This window comes from Chiloscyllium plagiosum, unplaced genomic scaffold (assembly GCF_037043375.1).
Source record: "Chiloscyllium plagiosum isolate Xiang-an unplaced genomic scaffold, Cpla_swu_hap1 HiC_scaffold_15, whole genome shotgun sequence".
NCBI lineage: Eukaryota > Metazoa > Chordata > Chondrichthyes > Orectolobiformes > Hemiscylliidae > Chiloscyllium > Chiloscyllium plagiosum.
The window spans coordinates 57,773,732-57,786,700 of record NW_028270153.1 but is presented as its reverse complement, the minus strand read 5'-3'; the positions used below and the strand labels follow the sequence as shown (position 1 = coordinate 57,786,700).

Below are 12,969 nucleotides of genomic sequence, written 5' to 3'. Positions count from 1 at the left end.
TGCAGAATGAAATCATTCAGTTGCTAATCTGGAACAAAACTTGCCTGCAGTGCATCAGCATAAGCAAATTTCTGTGCTATATGACTCTATGATTTTGTCACTATAAAAACTTGACAACACAAACATGCTCATTGGTCAACATGAAAAGCAGACATTACCACTGATGACAGTGAAAACTAATGTCATTTCCAAAGTCACCATCATGAGATCTGGACATTTCAACTGATTTTTCATGCTGTATAAGACATGTGATAATATATAATGTAATATAATTTATTCTGAATTTTGAACTAGTGATATATGGGTTTTCTGTGAGTCTGAAAGTATTTCATGATTAACCTGTAAGCATTTCTGTGGACATAGTAATTGTCATTTTTTTAAACAGTTGAAGAGAGTGAGTTCAGGAGACAAAGGGGAATTTGTTTCCATTAGAAGGTAATCAATGTATGCAGAAAGTAAACAGTTGTGCATTAGATTTTCATCTTAGAAAGCTGTTTTTGTCAATAATTAAGTTTTCGCTTTGGAATAGTGGGAGTGACATATTTGTACCCCTACTTCAAAAGAGTTTACATTGCAGGTGTCCATGTGCCGTGTGTATATTATGCTGTGCCTTTTATTTGCAGCAAATGTTACTGCATACTGCACACAAACTGAGATCAGTTTGCTCCTATAAAGCTTGCCTCATCACTTTTAATGTGGTTTACTGTGTTAAATAAATTACCCCCTAGAGTGAATCAAACCCTGAAGTGCAATTGATCATTAGACCATTATCATTAATATGAGGGGGAAAGTTCAAAGGAGGTGTGAGGGGAAATTGTTTTACACAGAATGTGGTAGGTGACTGGAAAGTGCTGCCGGGGTTGTGGTGGAGGCAGATACAATAGGGGCTTGTAAGGGGCTTTTTGTTAGACACGTGAATAAGCAGGGAATGGAGGCTTATGGACCATGGGCAGGCAGAAAGGATTACTTTAAATTGGCATCATGCTTGGCACATCTTCGTGGGTTGAAGGGCCTGTTCCTGTGCTGTCCCGTTCTGTTCTATGTTCTGTGGCAGACTTGATGAAATATATATTATTTCCTGTCATTAATGCTTTGACAATGTGTCCCTAATTCGTAATATAGCTATAAAGGAGATAGGGTATGGTGTGAGAATGGTGGATGGACAGTGCCAAAGGGAGAAAGACGTGCAGGGAGATTTGAGGTGGGCAAATTAAAGAAAATATTTCAAATTCTGCAGACTTAGCAGACATTTTTCTTCATCTAGTGAATGAGGTAATCCAGTATTTCATCTAGTGTGTCAACAGCATAGGACCCTCCTTCCTCAAGATGGTATGGGTGAGGAGGGAAGGGTGCATGAGATGTAAAATCCATTCCTACGCAATTCAGAATATTAACACCAGATTGGAAAGGATCTCTAAGTAATTCAGACAAGAATTGATTTTGAATTTATATGCACCAGCAACGTGATTAACTATATGAACGGACTTTACCCCATGTACTTTTTCTTGATAGAAAAGTGCCAGAATAGTTGACACAACAAATTTGTTCTTTACAGCAGTACACTAGAATACTATTCTGGATTTTTACTGTATCACATGAGAAAACACAATGAAGCCTTCAAACACCCAATTTTGTCAAAAAAAATACACAGGACACAATATATAGAAAAGTTGTCTTGTACTAGTTTAATTTTTCAAGCACACAGCCACTTTTGCCATTAACCACCCAGCCCATTACCAGAATATAAATATCTCAATTTTGTTCTTTATCTGTCCTTTTTCTTGTCTTCCTCTTTCCTGGATTTTGTATATACCTGCTTCTAACCAAGCAATTCTGAAGCAGGATCTCAGCTTGACATATTATATCTACTTCTCTCTCTGCAGATACTAACTGATTTGATGAGTATTTTTCTAGAATTTTCAGTTTTCTTTGTTAAACTTTCAACATGTGTATCAATTTGCTTTTGCACTACAGGCCAAATTGTCCACTGCTCTCTCCTGCCAATCATAGATTAAAACTAGGCTCACCGTATCTCATGACTGGATTTGCATGAACATAGAAACAACTTCTGAAGTCAATACTGCGAGGTTAAGAAACGACAGTTGCAAATAGCAATTTTCAAAATTGACATAATTTGCACATGGTCTTTGCAATTGAAGGACGAGGAGATTATTTACAGCTCAGAGTTTCACTCAACAATGATTTATACAAAATAAATGCAGAGACTTACCCATTGAACTCAATGTATTTGTAGATAAGTCCTGCAATGACCATGGCTACTATGGCATAGTACCAGGAACAAATAAACATCAGGGATAGGCACAGGCTCATTCCCAGGAATGACATAGTCCTGTGAAAAAAGTATAAGCATATCACTGCGACAGAAAAAGAATATTACAGACACAAGCATGTTATTTTTTTTGAAACACCACACTTGTGATGAATTTGTCAACTATTTAGTTTGCATTATTTATTATGATATAGAATGCCCTTAATAATAATGCACTTAAAAAAAGGCACTTCATTGACTGTAAATGCTTTAGGACATCTTGAGGTCGTGACTGGTACTGCAGAATTTAAAGTTAATTCTTTGTTCATTTTTGCTTTGGGGAGCATTCTGCATAAGCGGAAATATTGTGAATGCAGAGAGAATATACATTGAGATCAGTACCTGCTTGTGGGTTTTTTTCATTCAATCATGGTCATTGGCTGGGCTGGCACTTAATGCCTATCCTAAATTGCCCTTGGGAAAGTGATGGTGAGCAGCCTTCTTGAACAGCAGAGATCCTTTTTCTTTCGATAGACCCTCAATGCTGTGACCGATGGAGTTACAGGATTTTAATCCAGTGACAGTGAAGGAATGGCAATATATTTCCAAGTCAGGATATTAGTAGTTCAGAGGGGAACATGCAAGTGTTGGTGTTCCTATGTAATTGCTGCCATTGTTTAGATTAGATTAGATTCCCTACAGTGTGGAAACAGGCCCTTCAGCCCAACCAGTCCACACTGACCCTTAGAAGAGTAACCCACCCAGACCTGTTTCCCTCTGACTGACCTAACACTATGGGCAATTTACCATGGGCAATTCACCTGACCTGCACATCTTTGGACTGTGGGAGGAAACCAGAGCACTCGGAGGAAACCCACGCAGACACGGGGAGAATGTGCAAACTCCACACAGACAGCCCGAGACTGGAATCGAACCCGGGTCCCTAGCACTGTGAGGCAGCAGTGCTAACCACTGAGGACAGTCCCCGAGGAATTCCTGAAGAGTTGTCCTGCTGCTGAGATCACTGACCTCCAACAATAAAAACTATCTTCCTTTGTGACGGGTATGACTCCAATGAGCTGAGAGATTTTTCTTTGATTTCCGTCAACTCTAAGTTTTGTAGGGCTCCTTGATGCCACATTCAGTCAAAAGTGGCCTTATCAAAGGCAGTCACTCATATATCATCGCTGAAGTTAAATTTTAATCTATGTGTAAGCCAAGTCTGTAATGAGGTCAGGAGCTGACTAGCCCTGGTTCATCCAAAGCTGAGCATCATTGAGCAGGCCATCATGAAGCAAAGGCTGCTTGGCATCTCTATTGATCATCAATTTTATCACTTTACCTAGAGTAAGAGTAGATGTTAGGACAGTAATTGGTTTTGTTGAATTTGTCCTGCTTTTTGGGTACATGATATATCTGGGTGATTTTCCATATTATTCGGTTGATGCCAGTGTTGTGGCTATACTGGAATAGTTTGGCAAATTCTGGAGTACAGTTGTTCAATACTGGTGCTGGAATGTTGTCAGGACCCATAGCCTTTGAAGTATCCCATGCCTTCTTATTAATTTCTTCATATCATATGGACTGAATTGAATTGGGATTGGCCTGTATGAAATTGGGGAGGAGGCTGAGATGGATCTTCAACATGGCACTTCTAGCTGAAGGTTGCTGCAAGTGTTCCAATCTGATCTTTTGCATTCATGTGCTAGGCCAATCCATCTTTGAAGATGGGGTATATGTGAAACCACCTCCTGCAGTAAGTTGTTTAATCATGTATCCCATTTATAACTGGATGTAGCAAGACTGTAGAACTGAGGTCTGATGTATTAGCTAAGGAATCATTTAGCTCTGTCAATAACTTGCTGCTTATACAACTTTGCATGCAAATAGTCCTGTGTGTGAATTCAGCTCATTAGTTTTTGGTATGCCCTCCTTTACTCTTCATTGAACTACGGTTAATCCAATAACTTGATGGCAATGGTTGAATAGGGTCTATGAACTTGCAGAACTTGTCTGAACACAATGTGCTGCTGGTGGCCCACAGAGCCTCATCTATGCCCAGTAATGAGTCATTAGATCTGTTCCAAGACCAGCCTACTTAAATGGTGGCAGTGCCACACAACACAGGCCTCTCTCAGAGGATAGTAGCCTCTTAATAATGGTAACAGTGAGCTGATATTCTGTCTGCAGATGCAGAAGGGTTTGTCTTACTTTGGATTGAGCCCCCCCACTCTCACCTGATGAATGAGCGTCACTCCGAAAGCTAGTGTGCTTCCAATTAAACCTGTTGGACTATAACCTGGTGTTGTGTGATTTTTAACTTTGTACACCCCTATCCAACACCAGCATCTCCAAATCTTGTCTTACTTTCACTGTGATGATAGTGGATTCAATGACAATGCTGCTGGAGCAGGTATTTCACTTTTCTGTTGTTGGCACATTATTGTCAGAATCACCCAGGAAGCTATATCCTTACCAGTGTATTGGTATATACAATAACACTGGTGCAGGATATTTGCCGACCTGCCTCTGATGACAACCCTTGGTGTCCAAAATCATCAATCCTTTGTTCTCTTCATAGCTATCTTTGTCTTCTGAATAAGTTTCACATTCTTAACTAAGAAGCTATCTTGATTTTTGAAGCCCATTAGAAAGAATAAACAGATACCTGAGATGTCGCAATACCAACTTCACCCTTAATGTTTTGTGGTTGTTGCAGGAAGTTCAAAATTCATGAGAGAATGAAGCATCAAGATGGGCTCATTAAAAGCTGGAGCTCCATCAGTTACTTTCTTTTGCCTTCATCCAGTCGTTCATCCAGAAGAATAATCTTAAAATGGCCCAGTGGAGACAGCCATTAACAATCTGAATGAACTTCATGCATCAGTAGCACTGCTAGCTGAATAGATAACAGATTGCTTATAATACAAAGTGACAGCCCAGTTGAGGTCTCATTGGCCTTCAAGGTTGAGCAAATCTTATTTGCAAATTTTACCTTTTCTTCAAAATCATATCTTTGCAGGATAATTCTATGCCAGTTGTTGCATTTTGGATGAATACATAGTAATGGGAATGTGTTTTTTTCCATGGTATTATCTGTCTTCCCATTATATCATTGACTCCGAGAGGTTAGTTAGACTAACACTAGTACCTTCTCAGAATGCATATTCTGTGTTTATGTATTTAGACAGTGCATATTCAGGTCTTAACTAAAGTGAGACCTTAAATTCTCCAAACTCTATATCTACATAAAAGACATTTTCCAGAAAAGGTTACTGACTAAAAGAAAGAAAGAACAACTTGCACTTCTGTCGCAACTATCACATTCGCAGAATGTTTGAAATGCTTGACAGCTAATTGAGTTCAAAGCAGCCATTGTGCTAATAATGGAACACCAATAGCCACATTGAACTCCACAAGGCCACATAATCAGTAAATAATGACCAGAGCTTTCTGTGGTATAGGTTGATGGATAAATGGTCAGGACACTGGGGAGAACTTATCTGTTCTTCCTCAAAGTAATGCCATGAAATCTTTCATTTCATTTGATAGGGTAGTTTGGGCCATGGTTAATTGTTTCATCTGAAAGACAGCACCTCTGAAGTGCAGCACTCCATGATATAGCACTGATTTGTCAGCCTAATGTCATTACATTCTGACTCAGAAAGGAATGTACTACCACCATTTACAACATAATGAGGAGTATTTTTTTTGCCCCTTTCTGAACTTAGAGATACTGAAGTGAATCATTATACCTGCACTGTCATTTTAGCTAATTCAATCATGTGGCTAAATGACCTGCATATTTCAGTGTTAGATTGTGCAGTCAGCCACTGAGACATGTCAGGACACTTAGAGAGCACACTGAAATAACTGTAGAGTTGGATTTAATGAATATGTAGATGAGTCACTGAGGTAGGCTGTGATGGAAGGCAAAACAACAAATGAGACATATTGGTCCAACTCATCTTGTGTACCTCACAAAGAGCTCCAATATGACCAGTATGTTCATTTCCAAATATCACAATTTAATGTAACACTGTAGCCAGGTGCTAATATCCTGCCAGAAAGTTACTGTCTTGTAGTATTACCATCAAATATACTATGCAAATAAACATTGTTTGAAAGTAACTCTGAAACCTGGCCTGACTTTTGTGGAAATCTGAAGAGCCTATGCTAGAACGTTGACTGTCTACTATAGATTTTACACAAGAACAGAAATATTTAAAGTATGATACCTAAAATGGTGGAATTTTTTACTCCAGTTAATTAATGTTGAAGAATGAATAGAAGTTATGTCAATGATGAGAATTTGATATAGTTGGAAATAAAACTTATAGATCTGATGTTAAACCTATCACTTTATGTCATCTGTTCTATGCACAGATGTTTTCTATGGATAAGAAAAATAAAGAGTTATCATCTTCAAATTTAATCTTTATCAGCTGATTAAAAATCTTCAAAGTCTTTAAATTTTGGGTGTGCATCTCAAGGATTAAAATGCAAACGTTCACTGGGGTAAACATGGGAAAGGTCCTAGGGTCAAATAAGATCTGTACGTTAGTGTTAAATAATAGCTGTGCACTGTGCTCAAATAACATCTATACATTCAGGTTAGATGATATCTGTACATTGCTTAAAATTTGTGCTTATGGTACAGAACAAAAATCATCCAAACTGCTGATGATGTACTGCCCCATTAGTGCCAGATATCCATTGTCCTCAATTTAACACATTTGAAGGTGCCTGCTATCTTCTGTAGAAAATAGCTGTCTTACACTCTGAAGCACTTGTTATATATACAACACACAGCAAGCCATCTGTTATCCACTACATAACATGTATTGAGACATCTGTAATCTTTATGTAACACATGCTGCTTTATTCATGTGTGTTTTCTTCAACGATTTGGTCTGGATGACATAAAAAAATGACAAGGTTAAAAAAATGGCAGATAAGGAAGTATGAAATACCAGTGGTAATATCTGAATCTGGGTCTCCAGTTCGGGGTTCGGAGTAGTGTCTGTAGAGCACAGGCTAGGTTCACAAACATGTAGCACATTAAGAAAAACCTGAGGATAAATATAAAACACAAAATCATTTCCTTTGTTATGCTGAGAATACACAAGACATTTAATGATAATGAAGATTACACTCTAACAGAGGCCTCAAATTGATATTACACTGAAAACATAGTCTTTCAGAGGCACCAACATGGGAAACTTGAGCTTTAGAATTGACAATCTTCCACATACATTGACCTATTTCTTCTTATTTCAGATGCTTAATGAGTTACTCTGCATTTCCAGCATTTTGTAATAGTTATTTCAGATTTCTCACATTTATAGACCATCTTTCCATCTCTATCTGGAGTACCTGATAATATTGATGAACACAATGCATTAATTTCATGATATACAATGAGGTGTAATTGTGGCTGGTGATTGTAGGCCTGTGGCTACCATGCTGGGATAACTGACCTGGCCCTCTTCAAAGGAAGCAGATGCTGACTGACTAGTGCAATTGACTGCAAATAAAAGTACCTGGGAGGCAAAAGAACACTGAGGTGTGGGAGGTGTTAGTAATGGAAGTAGTCAGGAGTAAAGAGACACATTCCTGCAAGAGTTGGGGACAATGCAGTGTGAGAGATGGGCAAGAGTCCCTCAAGGAAGATTCTCAGAAGGGAATGGCGCCAGAGGGCAGGGAGGTGAACTCCTGTATTCTGGCTGCCTGAACTAGCAGCATTCCTACAAGATTCAATGACCTTGCCATCGTTGTTCACAGTCACAAAGTGCATCCTCACATGATGGTATTTCTCCAGCACAGGTCAAACTTCCCATACTGCTCAATGCCTTGAAGTTCATTGTTTGCACAATGTCTGGACTTGGAGCTAATATTCGGATGTCCCAGTTAACTTTGACGATGCAGATCATGATGCAAATTTCACTTCTAAATCCCAGAGGCTCCACAGACATGCAGCTAGTCAGTTATAATTGCCATATCGCCCAAACAGAGAGGAACACAATAATTGATTTGTCCGCCTTTCTTGAGGGAGAAAGAAGCCCCTTATATCCAAAATTCCCAAGAACATTGATGATGATGGTTTGTTTCTGTCTTTTTACCACTTTTCAACCCCAACTCCACTCTCATTCTGCTATCTGATGTTAAGTGCATGCAGATGATGGTGCAGCTATGGAGCTCTTGCTATCTACCACTCATCATTCCCTAACTTCAACCCTCACCGTCTGATTCTTTTTTAAATTGAGGCTTGACCAGCCAAAGCTGCCTTAGGACCAAGAGTGAAAATTTCACCACACCATTGCTCAAAAAACACTGTGGTCTTGTGGTAACTCAGCTTAGAGACTGCACAAACTATCGAGTGTGGTATAGAATTGGGATCTGTACACAAGTCAGCAAGATGCATGGACCACAGGAAAAGATAGTTTTTCTATCAGCTCAGTGCAGGATGAAGTTGCATATGAGCTCTACTGCAAAGGATTCAGATGAACACTTCATGGAGTGGCCTGTAGAAGAACACTGGTGCACAGAAATACTGAGTGGTTTGCTGCATTTGTAGGCCAGAGAGCCTCTTGCTATATAGCACTACCACCACTGAATGTCCCACTTTTGACATCCTGGGGGTTATAATTTGATATGGAAATGAACTGGACATAGCAGCACAACAATAGGTCACAGTCTAGGAATTCTGCAGTGAGGAATACACCTCCTGGCTACCCAATATCTTTTCTACCATTTTCAAGGCACAAATCAGGAGTATATCTGGATGAGTGCAGCTCCAACTACACTCGAGAATCGCAACATCATCCAGGACAAAGCAGCCTGCCTGTCTAGCACCACATCCATCACCTTCCACATTCATTCCCTCCACTACCAAGATACAGTGACAACAGTGCATGCCATCTATAAGATGCACTAACTCAGTAAAGCTTCTCTGACAGCACTGTCAAAACATGTGACATCTACTGCTAGAAGGACAAAAGCAGATGCATGGGAACACCTTGACCTTCAGGACTCCCTACGAGCCACATGTCACCTTGACTTATATCACTGTTCCTTCACTATCACTGGGTCAAAATCTTTGAAACCCCTTCCTAGCACAACTGTGGGGCTCATTTGCAGGTTAGAATATCTGGTCGGCATGGAGGAGTTGGACTGATGGGTCGGTTTCTGTGCTGTACACCTCTATGACTCTGACTGAAGCAGTTCAAAGTATTTCACCACTATTTTTTCAAGGGCAAATGGGGATGAGCAATAAATGATTGTTTTACAAATGGCACACAGATATTCCAAGAATGAAGAGCAAAGAAATGTCTAGTTCAAAACTAGCAGACTGCATCATATGAAGCTTGGAGTCTATCCTTTCCAAAATGGAAGTGGTAGCCAACTTTATAACAACACCAGTGCACCAATGCAGTGTTTAGTGACCAATGTCTCAGCTTCCATTGTTGTACAGACAAGAGCCACCCAACATCTCAATGCTGCAGTGGAAGCTCATGAGGTTATGAGATCATGGCTGTGGAACTCAGTGTTTAAAGGAACACACAGATGCTTAAGGCAGTAATGTGCGCTCCATCAGATTACTCGAGTTGGCAGTGATTCAGTGGAGCATGAATCTGCTGTCCTCGCTCAGAACGTACAACTGCTTCTGCCACAGCAGAAGTGCTCTTGCCTAACCTTCACAGTGAGCCAGCTCAGGCTGATACAGCTTTTGCTGACATGATGCAGTCTGAAACTGGGAGCCCAAGGCCTAGAGCTGCTTGAGGGTGTCCTGCAAGATCGTCTGACTGTCTATAAACAATGTGCGGAGGTCATTGGAAAAGCACATAGAGTTGTCAAGTGCTGCGACAGAGCAATGTAAAACTGAAACTATACTTTGGATATACAAAAGATTGATACAATTATGTTTTAACTCATGTTGTCCCATGTGGTCTATATGTATGGAGTAGGGAAGAATATCCAGAGTAGACTGACCAAAATAATGTTCTGAAGGCCATCAGCTATCAGGGTAATTTCAAGAACGGGTTTTCTTTCAATGGCTCAGAAAAGATCCAGAGAAACTGAACTCAAGTTTAACTCTCAAAGTGAACAGATTTTATCCACTTGACAGGTTATTTAACAGCTTGGTCCTGAGCAATTACATTTGCAGCAAGTGTTTGAAGTGTGAACACCTTCAGTGCTAAATTTATTAGCTGGAGGCAGAAGTACAGATATTGTGAGGCATCTTGGAGGGAGGAAAGTTGCCTGGATTCTTTGTACCAAGAGGCAATGTCACCTCTTCAGATTGGGTTGTATCATTTGATCAGTGATCACAGAAGGAGGGTGTGGCTGCAAATGAGAAAGGAAATTTGACCCAGAAGGCAAGAATGCAGGGATCTCAGATTTGAAATTGTCCACCAGATTTGAGGTTCTTTCAAGTTGTCTGGATGAGAGTGAGGGCTGTAGTGTGCATGAGATGATTGACCATTGCACCATGACATTGCAATTCACTCGAGAGGGGGAAATAGAAAAGAAAATTGTGACAACAAGGACAGTAAAATGAAAGGGTTTGATATCATTCTCTGCACAAAGAGTGTATGTCCATACAATTGTATTGCCTGCATAAGGTTCAGATTTATGAAGCACTGGCACCAATACTGGGGAAAGTGGAATCTAAACAACAAGGGTAGTCTCCACCTGAACTATGCTGGGGACGGTGTTCTTGCCAACTGCATAACTAGGCAAATACAGAGGATTTTAAACTAAACAGTGGGGTAAGGATCAAATTTGGAAAGATGCAGTAAATAAAAGAGTAGAATCAAGGTCAAAGAGGAAGGTATTAATTCGGCAAACAATGAACAGGAAAGGATAGACAGTATCAATGTAAGAGTCAACATACAGATATGACTAGAATTTTCAAAAATAATATAATTTTAAACCTTTATACTCTGTATCTGCATGCATGTAACATATGAAACAAAACAGATGAACTAAAAGTGCAAATAGAAATGAATAAATACATGATAGCATTATAGAATCATGGTTACAGATTTAAATGGATTGACACTTGAATCATGAAGGGTACAGAAGAATTAGGGATTACAGGAATCTAGGAAAGATTGGAGGGGTGACTCTGTCAGTGAATGATGGAATGTGCACCATAGAGAGGGATGATCTACGTTTAGGAAACCAAGACATGGAAGCAGTTGGGATAGAGATATGAAATTATCAGGGCAAGAATTCACTTGTGGGAATGGTGTACAGGCCCTTTAACAGTTAATACATAACAGAGTGAAACTTGATAGAATCGAGAACTTGTCAGACATGCATGTTGATAATCACAGGAGAATTTAATGTACATACTGATTGAAAAAGTCTATGGACAGAGGTGGCTGAAATGAGGAATTCAGAGAAGGTTTTTAGGATAGTTTATTGGAATAGCATATTCAGGAGCTGACCAGACAGCAGGCTATACAAGAATAAAACAAAAAACTGCAGAGCCTGGAGATGTGAAATAAAAACAGAATTTGTTGGAGAAACTTCAGAAGGTCACTGCATTTGAATGTTGACTGCACTGTCTCTCCAAGATGTTGCCAGACCCGCTGAGCTTCTCCAGCAGTTTCTGTTTTTGTTCCTAATCTGTATTGATCTCTTTGCAGATGCCACAGGCCATTGAAATCTACTCTAGATTTTCAGGTCAGTAATATTCCAAAAAAGGTACGTACATGGAGAGGATAGGTGCTACCTCATCCAAAGAGGCAATGAGGATCCCAGTTTCACAGATACACGCTGTCAGTAACAGGGCCCAGGTGGGTTCACCATTGGCTTTTCCATGACCAAATACCTGGGAAAAATGGAAAAATGAGACAACTGTAGCAATAGCAAGAGAAATGATGCACATTCATAACTGGAGACTACTGTAGAAATAGCATAACATTCAAAGGCAGATGACCTTACTGCAGGTCGTCCAGAAAGAGATGAGAAAACATGTTAGAACAGACATACTAATTAACTTAATTCCTGCCTCAGAATTGTCAGTTTGCATATCCCTATTAAAAGCTATTTGTATTGGATGCATGAATCTAGGTTAGGGCAACAGATTGAAATTATGGTCCATACTGGCATGAGTGAATTAGGTAGGAAAAGTGTTAAACTCCCATAAGCAGTGCTTGAGGCACTATGGACAAGATTAAATAGCAGGATCGCAGAGGGAGTAATGCTATGCTTGCTCCCAGAACGAATGACTTTGCACCCTGGAAGATAATGCATGTGTATGGATATTTGGGAAAATGGTGGGAGGTAGTAAGGGAAGAAAGACTTCATATGCATGGAACCCGTTCTGGCCCAATTTTCTCACTGACAGGTCAACTAGTACTGTTTGGGGGAGATATTAATTTATTTGGGGAATAGAATAAATAGCAAAAGGAAAATAGCAGAAATTAAATTAGGGGACAAAGAAATATAAACAACACTAAAATTAAAAATATCACAAAATTGTAGCTGTCAGATTGTATAAAATGGGTGATAGTGAATTAATGGCCTGTTGTACAATTTGTCAATCAATTCAACAGAAATAAAACAGACTGCTGATCTGTTATTTCCTCTTTCCAACATTACAAAAAGTAAAAATTAATCCCATTCTGTGATAAATCTTCACACATTGGACACATGAGGATGTGAATGTGGGTGTTGGGCAGTGAAGT

At 39.6% G+C, this 12,969-nt stretch overlaps 1 protein-coding gene across 4 annotated transcripts in view; it reads right to left on the bottom strand.

The window, feature by feature from the left end:
- LOC122559948 (solute carrier family 12 member 5-like) overlaps window positions 1-12,969 on the bottom strand; it is a 1,091,443-nt gene that overhangs the window by 49,639 nt on the left and 1,028,835 nt on the right. For all 4 annotated transcript variants that reach the window (XM_087994966.1, XM_087994965.1, XM_087994967.1 and 1 more), the window contains exons 13-15: window positions 11,992-12,110; window positions 7,243-7,341; window positions 2,231-2,350 (exon numbers count right to left, since the gene is read on the bottom strand). In XM_087994966.1, the coding sequence (XP_087851092.1) occupies window positions 2,231-2,350; window positions 7,243-7,341; window positions 11,992-12,110 (338 nt within the window). The remainder of the gene's footprint in view (window positions 1-2,230; window positions 2,351-7,242; window positions 7,342-11,991; window positions 12,111-12,969) is intronic.